The sequence below is a fragment of the Melospiza georgiana genome, chromosome 10 (assembly GCF_028018845.1).
Source record: "Melospiza georgiana isolate bMelGeo1 chromosome 10, bMelGeo1.pri, whole genome shotgun sequence".
In the NCBI taxonomy this organism is placed as follows: Eukaryota; Metazoa; Chordata; class Aves; order Passeriformes; family Passerellidae; genus Melospiza; species Melospiza georgiana.
In genome coordinates this window covers 19352683-19367956 of record NC_080439.1, presented here as the reverse complement: position 1 = coordinate 19367956, position 15274 = coordinate 19352683, and the positions used below count along the sequence as shown (strand labels likewise).

The window sequence follows — 15274 nt, the reverse complement described above, 5'->3', positions numbered from 1 at the left end:
CCATGGCTGCCAATTCCAAGCAACAACACGACATTGATCCAACACCCCCTGAAGAAGCAGGTGTGAACAGACACCAGCACAGAGGTGTGTGCTCCTTGTACATTGAGGGGAAAGGAATTCACTACAGCCAAAAAGTGGAGTAAGGAACAGGACAGGAGGATGCAGGGCCTGTACCTTCATATAGTGTTTGAAGATATCTGCTGCTGCATGCATGTCCACAATGTCATAAATTATCAGCTTGCTAAAGGCAGCCAGAAGGTTTCTTCTCTTATGTAAAGCTTCTATTTTGTTGGCTTCATCTTCTTCATCTCCCTCTGAAAGCATCATCAGAATGTTTGTAAGTAACTGTTAAGTTCTAAAACAACATTATCAAAGGGGAGCTCTTAGAAAAAAATCAATTCTTGAACATGAAGAAAGAAGGGTTGTTGGAGAAGAAGCTAAAATGAAAGGTGGTAAGTCTTGAGTCCTGCCTTCTTGGAAACTTCCAGGGAAGTTCAGGAACATGACACACCACTGATCAAAGCTGCTCTCCATAATTCTCAAGAGACCCTGGATATAATCCACATGGAACTGAGTCATTTATTTCCCGAACCCTGTGAAAAGCCACAGTGAACTCTTGCTGAATGCTCTTGCTTAACTTCTCAAACACAGAACCTTCACAGAGACTCCATTAACATGACTAAGCTATAAATATTTAACAAAAGAAAAATCAGAAGCACCAGTACTTCTGCATGCCTTGGATTTTCAGATGTGAAATCAATGCTCTGAACAACAGGAAGTAAAATCCAGTTGTAAGAAGCATTAACACTGAATGGCAATGCCATAAATATTAAGTCCCTATGCAAGGCTTTACTCTGTGAATGAAAAATAAACTGCACAAATAAAATCTTCAATATAGCTGTTATATAACAAAAGCATATTCCACAACTTATATAAGAAACTTCAGAGTAGTGACCTTCCAAAAAGTAGGAATACTTCCGAAAACATCTGAACAAACTGATCAGAAAATTCTATTTTCTCCTTTCTTCTGTGTCTAGTATGAAAAAAAAAGCTAAACATACCCATGCTTTGATTTTCATCATCTTGGTCAATAAACACATGATCCATGACAAAACTGAGAAGTTCTGACTGGAGGCCTGAGTCTGGATTGAACACCAAAGGCTGGAGCCCTTCTCGACCTCCCGTCATCAGCTGGTGACTAAAAATCATCAGGAGATCACAGAGCAGCATGAAAGCCTGCAAGGCACAAGAGAATGAATGCAGTGAAAAGTCAAGAAAGGAAAACAAAGTACCACTGATCTAATTTCCAGATACCCCCTGCTACTATTAAACAGCTTCTTAAACTGTTCTCAGGTGGAGCTGTTTATGTGCTGTGAGAGTATTCCATTATGGCTTCCTCTGCTTTGGAATGCTGTGCCCTTGGTTCCTAGGTCAGGAGCTGTGGTTATTACCTTCTCCATGTCCCACATCACCCATATTAAACTTCCATTTCTTCTCTAGGAAAAGAACTCTAAGTCTACCTCTGATCCAAGGCCTGCAGCAAAATTTGTAGTAAAGAGAGCATACCTCTTTTGAATAAACAGTCAAAAAATCAAACAAGTAAAAACATGAACAACACTGAGGGAAAATTCCAGCTGAGTCACTGTCAGACCCCAAAAATACAGACAAACAGCCACAGCAAGGACATTTTTGCAGAATTTCATCAAAAGCTCTGGCAAAAAAAGAACCAAGTTTGTCTGCACAGCTTTCAAATCCAGACAAAAGCCAATCTGGGCAGAATTGTCCATGATTTATGCTCATTACTATTATAGCCTGATTACCTGAGACAGGAAAGAAGGCAGCTGTCATTAACTTCCTTCCTTCCAAGGGCTCATTCCTGCATGGCAATAAAACTGTTTTGCCCCCACATGGCTTCTGCTGGTGTCTCACAGCCAGCTGTCTGCATTTGATCACATTCAGCACATTTCTAAAGCCTTTTTATTCATAGCTTCTCTATTTTTAACCTCAGGTTCTGAAAACTTTAAAAATTTCCAAAATAAAATCTGAACTTCCTAGTAAATGCTGAACTTCCTAGTGGCTCCCTTATTTCTGGGAGTATGTTATAAAATCTGAATGAGCTACACTCAGGCAAGAACAGATGCACATCATTCTAAACTATGTTCTGTTGAGACCTTAGGAACAGATGTTGCTATTTGGGATTTTTCTCCCTTTTATCCAAAGGCTATGATTCATTCCAGTGATGATCTCACCTGCTCTAAACTCCCCTGATACTCAACAGAACTGAAGCTCTTCCTAATGCAGACCTCTAAAAAAGAGCAGATGAGTAATGCACTGCTGGTGCTGAGTTCTGTCCAATATAAAGGCAGCAGTGGGCTCAGTCACAGGATATTTATTTCCCTCAAACACTCATGGAAAAGTTGAAATGTTTCAGTCTTGTTTCTCTAAATACTTCATACAGTTTTCCTTCCTTTGATATGGACATCAACTTTGTCTGGAAAGAATATCTGGAGCAAGGATCAAGTATGGTAGGGAGACAATTTGCACATAATTCTCAAAAAAAATCCAGTCAAACAAAAGCAGTAAGTAGCAGTCCTGCTACTCACAGAAACATACTTTTTAAGGAAGAAAACAAAAGCAAGTCATAGAAGAGTCAGCTGGAATGGGTCCCTGGAGTCTCCAGTCTACTCTGCCCAGGACACTCACTCTCTCTGGGCCTGCCTGGGCGTGGGTTTGTCTGGCTGAGGCTTGAAAACTTCCCCACAACTGGGAACTGCAAAGGAGCTTCTAAACAAAGTTTAAATTATCAATGAAAAAACCATTGTGGCCACTGGCAGGAAGAGAACAAACCCATGTTAATACACCTCAAGAAGAAACCCAGAGCAGGAATGCCAAGGAACATTTGCCATTTGCTGAGGCAGGAAGGATGGCAGGTCCAGCTCGAGCTGGAAGGTATTTGCATGCAGCTAGAAGATATTTTCACATTACACAATATTAATATAATATGCCAAGAGTAACTACTCTGAATATTAAAAAACAATTACTAAAGCAAAATCAGCTGGAAGCCAATGACACACAAGTCTTTTAGAACTAAATAAACTACTGACATCTCTGAGCATTTAATGTTTATAGTTAGCAATCTGAAGAACAGAGAGTAAATGCTAAGCAGAGCTATCTTTCAAAGAAATAAAAGTGTCTTTTGACAAGTATTATCTTTTAAATACCACAGGCCAAAAACCCCAGCCAGTTATCAGTTATACTCTGCAAAATCTGGGGAGGTCTGATAGAAATGCCATTTGTAGACAAATGTCATTGACATAAATCAGTGTGTATTCACATAACCTCAGCTAACAAACCAGCTACTGTGTCCTGCAGAGACAGATTTAATTATTTCAACAAACCCTTTGATTCAATGGGAAAAAACCCAAAAATATTCAGCCCATTTGAAGTCTCAGTCACCCTCCAGTAGTGCCTATTTCCTTTTAAATAGAAATGCCTACTGCCTTTTAATCCAGTGTCTGCAGAAAAAGTCTTTCATCTGAGGTGACTGAGTTGGATGCCTGAAGTCACGAGGGCTGGAAATGAGCCTGAGCATCCAGGTAATCCTTACTCACTGTTAATCAAAAGTTAATTTGTCATGAGCTGTGCTTTGGAAGTTCTGTTAATACAGCTGCTCTTCTGGGCTGCTTGTTCAGATTTATTTAGACAGGGGCACAGATTATTTTACTTTAAGTTTGATGTAGTGTTGTCTTGAGTTTTATTACAATTTAAGAATCACACTTTTCTAAGAGTCAGACATTACTTTTACCTGTTCTTTGACTGGAGTGTTGACATTTGACAGACACTGCTGGCAGACAGCCAGGAAGGATTTCACAGTTTTCCTCAATACCAACAAGTCCTCCTGGAGTAAAGATTAAAAAAGAAAGTATATAAAAATTAGTAAGAAGTTTCTTGAAGGAAGCAAAATAAAGAAATGGTGGTGATTTAATACATTCTACAAAAAGTTGTGAAACAAATAAGCTACTCAAAGAGAACACACATGAAACAGTGCCTTGGTTTTACAGTGATGATGTAAAGAAGAAAACAAGAACCCCAAATGAAATGAAATGAGATGAATTCACAGCAGGATGGCTGGCCCCTGCTCTGCAGACCTTCCCCCAGGACAGCCCTCTCAAGAGGCAATGTCCTGCAGAACAACCTCCAAGCAATGTGAAGAACCTACATAGTGCCCATGCAATGTTTTCCTTGCAGAAATGTTTTACTGATGCTGTTCAGCCCATGTGTCTCAGTTCTGGTTTTAGCTTTCCTTGTGCTTCCTGCCACGAGCTCTCGTTGTTCTGTGTTTACTGCAGAGCCTTTTTGTGGTCCATATGTTCTCCCTGTGCTGGTTCACAGCACAGCACAGGACTGCCAAGCCCAAGCACAGCACAGGACTGCCACTGCCCAAGCACCCAGAGTGTTCCCATGCATTTCTCATCACTTCCAATGGAGTGAGTGGGATTTGCTGATATGGACACTCAAGGTCTGTGCACTCCCTCACCTTCCTATTCCTGAGCAGTTTTTCTCTGATGATGCAGCCATGGTGCCACTGCATTACCATGGCATTACAGAATCTCTAAGATAGTTCTGCTCTATTCTAATCACAACTTGGATATAAACCTCCCATTTGGCAGCATTAAGATGCCTCTTTTTAAAAATTTTAAATTGTGTTTTGTTCACTAATTGATCTATATCATCCCCATTTTCAGGGCCTTCCCAGATGACTGATAAAAATGACCCTTTTATTGGGAGAGAACAGATCTCTGCCAGAATGCATCAGAAACTCTTCCATTGTGCAAGGATTGCTCACCTACATTTTTTCTTTAATATATGGATCTGTTTTGAGCTATTGAATATGAGTTACATTAAATCCAAACATGCACCTAAAATGCAATGTGGTATTAATGTCTTAGAGACACTGGTGTTTCAATTGATTTTCTTCTCAGTTGAAAATGCAATCTCATCAACAAGAAATTGATGTGTTTCTTCCAATCTTAGCTGTTGGCCCTTCAGCCTTGTACCAACTGTGTTTTCTATCTCCCACTCCAAGATTCTACCCAGGACTGATGCCAGGCTTATCAGTTCACCTGTTACACAATCACCTGATTTACCCCTTCAAGCACTGGGATTACAGTCACCTTCCTGCTTTCTACTTTCTATTGCAATTACCTTCCATTTAGATGTCCATGAATTCAACAGAGAAACTAAAACCCATGAAAAAACCTACATACAGGTTAAAAAGGGAATGAATGTGTCTCCCATTTTTCTTTCTGTCAAAGTGACTAACAAGCAGGTACATGATATTTATTACCCTCTCTCCTGACAGCACAGCATGATAGAGATTCATATTGCAAAGTTACAGACAGCAGGAGAAAGCCCAGCTGAACAGTGCAATGGAGCCACCTGGAACTCTTCTGAGCTTGGAGAAATCCCCAGACTACTGAAGAGTGGGAATTTTTTTCAACAGAGAAAATGAGAAAAAAAAAATTAGATTTCCAAGTCTTTGAGCATTCTGGGGTGCACAGCCCAGGCTCTTGAGGTGTGAGTACCTGATCTACCTTCAGCTGAAAAGCTGATATGAAACCATTTTATCATTCTGTTGGCTGTTAGGCAAAACCACGAGGTCACAACTCTGCAATTGAACTGCTCCATGGCAGGAACAAGAATGAGCTGTTGAGAGCAATGGCTGGAGTCTGTGCCACCACCCAAACCCAAACCCAGGTGCTCAAAAGACTCATGTCTACAATTCTTTAGATACTTTCCAGCTTTAAATTAAAGCTTGTTTTTTCCATTGAAGTAATTTTAAAATTTTGGAAGCCATTTGAACATTAGACAAAAAATAACTTAATTGCAAAATGACTCTGTTCCCAGTGTATGCCTATGGTTGTCAAGTATGACTCCACCACAGAATCAATACAAGATACAAAAATTACCAAGCAATTCTGAACTGTAGCCAAAGAATTCACTTTGAAGGAAACCTTGCCAGAATTCCCCATCCCACCTGCAAACTCCCTGCAATGAAAGGTGCACCTGATGGATGCAAAGCACACATGAAACAAAAAATGTAAAACTTGCCAAGATACTTGTACTTGTTTCCATCTTTTATTCCTGTACTTACAACTCCAACACATTCCTATACTTCATCCTGTGCATTGACTGCCTAAATGGGACCTCATGAGGTGAAACAGAGCAGCTACTACTGCCAGCATGAGGTCACACAAATGACCCAGCTGGCAGCAGATGAACATTTCTTACAAATCAATCCCTGCATCTCTGATCTCTCAGCCTGACTGTTCAAGGGAAAGCTAAAAGATCATCTTTGGAACATGAGCCTGAGAACAAAAATTCATAAATCTATGGGATATAGAAAAACAAAGACTTAAGATCAGTTTTATGACATATTATAAATTCTCTTCTCTCCATTTTCATATTTTATCTTCCTTCCCCACTAATTCTCCTCCTAACTCTGTTACTGCCTCTCCCCTCCCTGTTCTCACCCCTCCTCTACAGGTCTTTTCCTCCCCTGACAGAGTTTACCTCATTTGTATCTAAATAGAAACCAAGCAATTGCTTCCAGCTGGTCTTTTGCTTTGTAACCTTCTGCTTTTGTCTCAAACCTGAAAGGCTTGTGAGTCCAAAAGCCTCTCTACTTCTGTCAGCTATATCCATTGGTCTACTAGAGAGGCTATACACCCCTCTCTGCCCTGAGATCATTCTAGAAACAGCAAAGTAGCCCTAGAAGCCTGCATGGACTTACATATTAAACTGCTGTGCCAGAAATGTTGCTGTAAAAGCCTGAATGCTTCCAAAATACCCATGAAATAAATGTTTTTCATTCTGAGATGCTTCTGTTAATGCCTTTGCCTACCTAAACCATACAAGTTTAGGTAGACATAGATGCCCTTTAATGTCTACCAATTTCCAAGCCTAAATAATGACTTATAAACCAGCCATGGGCAAAATTATTTCCCAGTGGATGAAATGCCACATACAGTGCAGATCAGATCTATTTTCACAGTGAACTGGAAAGTTTGATAGCAAAGTGCTCTAGCCACAGCAGGTCTGTGGTTGTCTCTTTGCCCTCAGCTGAGGCTGCTGCCACTCTGAAGAGCTGCAGGGCACTAATGCTGGAACTGAGCATGCACAAAACTCATTTTGTAGAGGCTGGAACCCCAAATAAGAAATTGCTAGGAGTTCTCTAGGTGACAGTAATTATGATTTTCATGGGGCAAAGCCAAACTGACTTCTATTTGGCATGGCCATTCTGGAGTGACCCTATGGAGGTCTTGTAGCACTTCAATATAACATCTTTACCTTTTTGATGCTGATGGAGAAGTACCATTGTTACTTCAGTTTTCATGTCATTTTAATTTGATGTATTACTTTTGAAAAAGCCCTGAAAAAACAGGATGCTGGCCTCTGACTGAGAAAAGAGCTAAGGAAAGGTCCTGGAAAAGTCACCTGTCACCTTGTCCTGACCATACTTTGTGTGCATTTGCTTTTTATTAGCAGTTGTTACTTCCTGTGCCCTGCCATTTTTATTGCAACATAAAGGCTGTAATTAGAGAGTAAGCAAAGTAACTTATCACATCAAGATTAAGCTATCTGTGGTCTACAGATCAACAGTATTGCTCACAACTGTTCATGTCAACGTTCCTTATCAGCCATGCAAACTGCAGTCCTCACAATAAAGTGTGTTAATTATCCCCTGCAATAAAAATATAATAATCAGCTGCTATAAAATCCTGATTAAAACTATTTACATTGCTTAGACATATGCATGATGTTAAATAGATCCTGAAACACGGAACAAATCTGAACAGCAACATTTTATATGTTATAAATTACAACAAACGATGGCAAGAATGGAAGTTACAAAGAAATCAGGTGTAACACCTTTGTAGGTAAGTTGTGTCTGTCAGTAAAATCTGTTTGATCAAGTGGCCACTTACTTTGGAAGGGGAGCCCTCAGTGATTTTCACCAGCTGCCATAGAATAGAGTAATGGGAGCACTGCAGTGCCTGGACAACGATCTGTAACACAAGAACACACAGAATCTCAGCATGCTGCTAACAGCAGGCACAGCAGGAAGTGTATGGAAAATCTATCAGGCATTTTGTGCTGAAAGGACAGAAGCAGCTCTTAGCACTTTTTATTTTCAAGGGTATCAAGTTTTCCCTTGGTTGGCTTGGTGCAGTAAGAAATCAGCCTACTAGAGGCAAAAAAATACTGTGTAAGTCTGGGAAACACCAGAAATCTGCACTGGGATGCAGGAGGGGATGTCACAGTGAGACAGAAGTACAACCCAACACCTACATCTCTCAGATCAAAAGCATCTGTTGAAATATCTCTATACCTGGTTTCACTATTAAACAGCATTAAAAATCTGCTCCACTGGAAAATGAACATGTAGCCCAATTGCTAAAAAAAGGGAGAAAATACAACTTGTCCCATGGAGAAGACCAGGGTCATATAAAGCATCCATGATGTCTCCTGAACAGCTCAAATCCAGAGGAGGTGATATAACTGCCAAACTCCTCAGGGTGGCCTGCAGGAAGAAATGCTGAGCAGAGCTCAGATTTCAGCACCTTTCCCTAAAATCTTATGGAGGCATTTGGAGAGCCACACACTGTCAGACCCAGAAACTGAGGATGGCTGGCAGCTGCAGGGACAGGTTTTATCTGCCAGCCCTGCCTCTCCAGTAGCACAACTCCAGCATAAAGCAGCAAGGGCAGAGAGAGGACTTTCACTCACTGTGTGGCAATGCCTCCTCTTAGGGTCCTTTCTACAAAATTCTTATTCAGAATTTCATGAGAATTTATTTTTTCTAAATGAAACTGAGCTAGAATAAACAACTGGCTTCTAACTGAAACAAAATAAAAACTTAAAATGTTTAAATGCTTAAGTAGGAATTCTGCAGTTTAAACAGGAGTCATGGGAGAATATGAGATGGCTCCTGTGCTCATCCATGACAAAAAAAACCTGAACTCTGAGGGAACAAAGTCCCAGATGTGTTCCCTAAAAGAACTCCACTAGGATGTTCTAATTTCCTGGTTTTCATAAACTTTCATCTTACCTTCCATGCACAATAATAATTTGTGATCATTCTAATTGCAGCCAAAGCTTACAATGTTGGGTTTCAGTGTAAACATCAGGATTGATGCACTGCTTTTCAGAGTCAGGAACATCAGCTATTCCCAACTTTCCAAATGAGAAAGGTGAGGGAAGAAGCTCAGAAATCATACATGGAACTTTTGAATTTCTGTACAAGCAGACTCCTTAGAACCTCAGACACCCCAGTGATGCAGTGCAGGTGCTGTTAAGGGTACCTGTTCTGGCATAGCTCCGTGTTCAATTCCAGTTCTCAGCAATCTGTAGCAGTTACTGAACAGATCCCACTTGGTCAGATCATGAGCACTGGAATGAGAGAAAATCAAGAGGGATTAATTGTGTTCCTCAGAACCCCCAGCCAGAGAGCTTTGGTGGTTTCCACAGCTGACCAAGCAGCTGCACAGCACCTCACTCCATGCTAAAGCACAAGTCAGGCTTTCTGATAATCCAGGAAAAATGTTTTACTACATGGGATTTTTTTAGGGAGCAGATAAACTCTCTCCATATCATACACCTATAAAGGCTACTTAAGCATAGCTGCTGCTTCTCTCTCTAAGTTATCGTTCCTCTTTTGGAAACATTGACAGAACTCCAGAAAACCCTTCCCTGGCATTGCAGTAGAAACTACAGCCAAGCTCTATCAATATCTACTGAATAAAAATGGCTTTAAGCAAAATAAAATTGTATATTTTTCTACTGTCTTATTTGGAAAAAAATAAGACACATGACCACTAGATATAAATACCCTGAATATCTCAAGTGAGACCATATAACACATGGACATGAGACAGAGATGGTGGCAACATTTCAGTTGCACCAACCTGATTTCATCAGTGAGAGGAATAAAAATGAAATTAGGGACAAATACTCTGTAAGGCTGTAGCCTTACAGACCTCAACAGCTCATGAAATGGCTGGTTAATAGAGAAGTGAGAAATACAGCAGCAACTGAAAAACATCAGGTTGCCTGAAAGACAAAAATACTCTCTCAGCAAGTAAATTAACATTTAAAACATTTTTCTGCAGTGGAAATAAACTGAGATAATTTGAAACAGTTTGTAATATGTCAATAAAAAAGCAAGCCAGCTCAGAATACTCAGAACTTGCTGATTGAAGTGCTCACCTGGAAGGAGGGATACTGAGACTGAATTGGGAGTCTCAACTGGATGCAGCAGCCTCTTGCATCTGACTCATCCCAGCACCTGGATCACCCAGCCAAGCTCACTCCTCCCACCCCAGTGCCTGCCCTGGGTCAGACCATTAACTGCCTTGCTCAGCCAGAAGGAAAAACTCCCCAGGTCCAAAAGGGCCAGAGGCTGAACTCAGCACTGGCATTGCCCAGGTCCTTTTGGAGGCCCTGCCATGAAACACCTCCCATGCTGGAGCAAGCCAGCCCTGGAAAATGGCACTGGTAAGAGCTTCACAGAAAGCCATCAGAGTGCCCTGTGCACTCCAGGGCTGGGTCATTCAAGCCAAGGTGCACCTTAACTCCCAGTTCAAATCCACAAAGAGAAAACCAGGAACACTTAAAAAAAATATTGGAACTAAAAATGTAAAAAGCGTAAAAAATATTTTGTGGACTTAGATTGCCTTTGAGGTACTAAAATAAAATGTTTCATGGATAAATTAGAGGCTGCCAGAGAGCTGCCTCTGACTGGAGATATTAAGCACAGAGATGCTGCTTCCATGAATCACAGGGTTGCCAGCAAGGCAGAGTGGTACTTCCTTAATTACAGCACTGTAATTAAAGCTGCAAAGTCTCCTTGGTGTGCAGAGGCAGATACCTGCACAGATTATCCTACAGAGAATATCAAAGGAAAAACTGTCTCATTCCTGGCTTTTCAGTTCAGAAATTCCCCATCAGGCAGCCAGCACAGGGGCCATGTCCTCACAGCTGGGGACACTCAGCTCCCTGCCCTCTGCCTTACAGCTGAGCTCAGGAAGGGCTCTTCAGCCTCCAGAGCTGAAAAATTCTAACTATGTACAATTTACACACAGCCTTTCAATTGAAACTTTCTTAAAGCAGAGCCTCCACATTACAGTTAGGCATATTCTGGTACCTCTTTATCACTTTTGAGCTACTTAGCCATCAAAATCATAGTTAAAAAGGGATCTTGGACACCACACAATTCTCCACAGAGGTTCAGGAAGAAAATTCACACAACACAGAATTTTCCCTTAGTTCCTTCCATGTCAGACTATTCATGGACTTCAGAAAACAAGTTCCAGTATTTCATCCAAGGTTTCTTTTAATTCTTATGGACAGCCCTGTCTGCTGGGGCACATTTCTGCCAGACAAGAGGCAGGTGAAGTAAAGGTACCAGTTTCATGGTGTTTCTCAAATGTGGCATAAAACAGCTTAGAAAAGTTTCTTTTCCAAGAAGTGACCTTTCCACCCACCAAACTGCTTCACTTCTTCAAGATGCACAAAGAGAGGGAAGCTGTACCTTGGGCTTTCAGCAGCTGTGCTACTGACACAGTCTAATTTCTCTAATAAGGCATCATTTAGCATCACTCCCACACTGTGATAAGGAAGAAATGATTTGTGGCTCTCTGCCACCTGCACATGAAACTTTCTCTCATGCTGACAGGAGAAAGTGCTTCCTGCAGTTAGAGGGCAGATGAGGCCTTTGTGCTGTGCTCCAGAATTCACAGTTCCAGTGAAGTTCTCCAGGTTGCTCTGCACATGCTGAGGATGCCCATAGGTCTGAGAGCAGCAGGAACCTGAAAAGCTGATTTGTGCCTGGTGAGGGAGATTCTGTGCAATCCACAAAGGGAAATTTGGCCAACAATTCAACTGTAGGAAGAAAATGCATCTTCCATGCTCTCACCATGAACTATTAATTATTATCTTTACTACTACTAATTAATTCCATAATTTTGAGGAGAAGTAGCTCAAAGGCATTGAGAAACAGCTTCCTGTAGGCTCCCTAAGCTGATGCCCAAAGCACAGTGTCCCTTGTGCTCTGACTCTGTCCTGTGGGAGAGCAGGACCTGTAGTAATTTACTCATGGGTATAAGAACACTGGGAACAAGGGAGGAGGTGCCACTTGCAAATCCCATCTGCAAAGGTCATGGCACAAACTGAGCAAGGACCAGATCAACCCAAACACTTGCACTGACAAACTCCACCAGTCACTCTTCCATCTCCACTTCAGATCTCAGGCCATGTGTTTTCTCATTTCCCCACACCTGACACTGCTGATACTTGCTGAAAGGATAAAATTAACATCACAAATTTGTGAAGGAAGGCACCACCTACTTGTGAAAAGATGTCAACCTCTTCAGTGTGGAGAGCACATTGTATATGTCATCATCATCAGCTTCTTCTCCCTGCAAATGAAAGGCAATCCATGAGGAGAATCCAGCAATTCAGCCCAGTACATTACTGCACAGGCAGGAGCAGCTTCTTAGGGGTTTACACTGATATCAAAACCACCTCCAAAATTTCCAGTGACTTTTATGTAGATTCCATAATATTTAAGTAGCCACTGCATAGCACTAAAAAACAAGCAAGTTCATCTGACAATATTCAGCATTATCACTGTGGTAATATCCAAACCTGTACCCTTTAGCAATAGAAAACATTCCCAAGACCAAAATCTGAGTTCTATCTTATTTTATAAAAAGGACTGCACCACCAGCTTTAATCACTAGCTGATGAACATGCTACAGCACAATTTTAGAATTTTCTGTAAACTAAACAGCAAATTTCCTTAGTGAATCAAGTGAAAATAAGGTATTTCAGCCCTAATTTTTCCAGCAATTTTCTAAAATAAGAAACCCACTTGCAACCATTCTTCTCCATCTCACTTTGATAATTTCTTTTCCATCTAAAAGGCTAACAATTAAAACACCTTCCTGCCTTCAGATGCAATTGTCAATCAGTGTTTCTCTCATTATCAGCCCGGATAATTACTTAGGCACCAGTAGGCAATTTTTAAAATTTAAAATGTCTTTACAATGATGAAATAGACTCATTAAAATAAATTATTCAAACAAATATCACTTAAAAAAGAGTATCACAAAAGGCCATAATTTTAAATCCTTGCTACTGCTGTTCTCATTCTTCCAGGTTTCCAACCTGTATCTTTTACTCTTTCCAGGGCTCTTTTAACATGCCATTATACATATTTTCTTAAATCCTCTCTTCTATTCAAACCATAATCCAATCTTGATTTTGCTGCCTACATATGCATCTGGGACTATGGGAATCACTAAAAATATTAATGTAAATGCAACTTCCTCTGTACTTTTCATCATCTTTCATCCATTCATCCACTTAATTCCTTATGTGGACTGTTTTAATACTCAACTGAATTTTCAGAAGCAGGATTGTCCCACAGTCTTGTTTTACATGACCAATGATTTGAAGGCTTAATGGCTACTGTAAGGGACTTTCCACAGGGAGAAGTGTCTCCAAATAATTATAAAATAGCTGGTGCTGCACTACATCTTCAGATGGATCATTTCATGGCTTGCTAAGAATGTTTTTCTGTAGCCTATCCTACCATATTTTAGGCAGTTCAACAATTTTAAGAAAACAAACCTCCTGCAGTAGATCCTCGACAGAATGGTTGAATCGATCCACAAATTCATCAATAAGTTGGCTGTGGGCTATGTCAACTCTGTTCTGGATGGTGTATTCCTCACTGCAGAGGATGCTGTAGGTTTTGCTGCAGGCTTCCAAAACATCTGATTCCACATGCTTTTCCACAACGAACTTAATCTGCTTCAGTAAGGCATCCAGATGCTGCAGAGCAGAAAAGAACTTCAGCTCTCCCTCAATGGGACAATGACACTGAGCAAAGCCACTGCCAGAACACCCAGCCAAGGCTGCATTGCTCATGTGCCAAACAAAGGCACAGCACTGTGGGGCTGAACAGGGCTCACACCTGAGAGCAGCCACACCTCCTGCCCAAGGCACAATACCTTTTCCATTCTGCCTGTGCTGTAGATTTCCAGGTCAAAGTACTGAGGGATTTGCAGGAGGTTTGCAACCTTCTCAGCATCAGCAGAATACTGGAACATCATGGCAACAAAACAGACAACAGGGAAGTGAAAATAAACCCCTGCACTGTAGAATGAGAAAGTTTAAAGACAGCTGTAAATCCCAGTGAAAGATTTATTTTGTTGAAAACAGTACCTTTGATAGCAGCATGGGAAGTGCAATAATGAAATGTTCAGTCAATTTATTTCTGTCGTCTATCTGAGTTTTTCTTTCTTTTGCTGTCAAGACCTGGAAGTGATCAAACATAACTATAGTAAATACATTTTCTGCATATAGCATTCATTAACTTTTCTAAACATTGTATTACTAGCAAAAACCCATACAAGTGTATTTTTTAATAAATCAAACGAGGAGGGAATAAAAAAATCAAAACACATTTGGGTTGAAGAGTGATTAAAGAGTGTGTCCTAAGCAGCTGTGATTACAAAGGAAAATACTGTATCACCCAGTATGACACTGTTTCCACACATTAACATCTTTTTAGGATTGAAATTCAAATATAATCCCAGTCAGTGGAATTTTTGCTATTGCTTCCAACTGTACTGAACTCTGGCTTTCACACATTAAACCAAGCATTAATGTAAGACCTCAGGGCAAAGTGAAGTATAATTAAGAAAACCAAAACCAAACCACACTGTAACAATGATTTCCATTAGCAGATTCGTGGCCTCCTCTCTAAATGGAATGGAATTCTCAGTGAGAACGTGCATCCAAGTTCACAGCGAGGTACTGAAGAACTAATGCTCTCAGAACAAAACCCCCTTGAACAGAGAGACAATAATCAAACCAGCATGCTTTATCAAAGCCTAGATCTGGCTTCCTGGCTTAGGAAAGAAATGAATACTTTTGAGAACAAATAATGATAATAAAATACTGAAGTTAGCTAATGATTCACATGTAGCCAATCAGCCAGACTGCACAGTAAGGGTTACAAGCTAAAGTCAGAGGAGAAACTACTTCACAAGAAGGTGAGTGCTTAATTAGAAATCTGCTCCCTTTCAACTCAGAGAAATTGGTGGGATTGTGAGACAGGATGAATCTCCAGGAACAAGGCAGAGAACCCTGCAGTTACCATCCCACAACACATGGTCAAAGTGAAAAGAAGCAAAAGCTAAGT

At 40.7% G+C, this 15274-nt stretch overlaps 1 protein-coding gene across 3 annotated transcripts in view; it reads right to left on the bottom strand.

Annotated features, from left to right (window-relative positions):
* STAG1 (STAG1 cohesin complex component) overlaps nt 1–15274 on the bottom strand; it is a 150850-nt gene that overhangs the window by 14757 nt on the left and 120819 nt on the right. For all 3 annotated transcript variants that reach the window (XM_058031617.1, XM_058031615.1, XM_058031616.1), the window contains 9 exons: nt 14293–14385; nt 14079–14168; nt 13696–13899; nt 12409–12479; nt 9366–9453; nt 7989–8069; nt 3806–3898; nt 1062–1236; nt 175–314 (listed from right to left, as the gene is read on the bottom strand). In XM_058031617.1, coding sequence (XP_057887600.1) covers nt 175–314; nt 1062–1236; nt 3806–3898; nt 7989–8069; nt 9366–9453; nt 12409–12479; nt 13696–13899; nt 14079–14168; nt 14293–14385 — 1035 coding nt within the window. The remainder of the gene's footprint in view (nt 1–174; nt 315–1061; nt 1237–3805; nt 3899–7988; nt 8070–9365; nt 9454–12408; nt 12480–13695; nt 13900–14078; nt 14169–14292; nt 14386–15274) is intronic.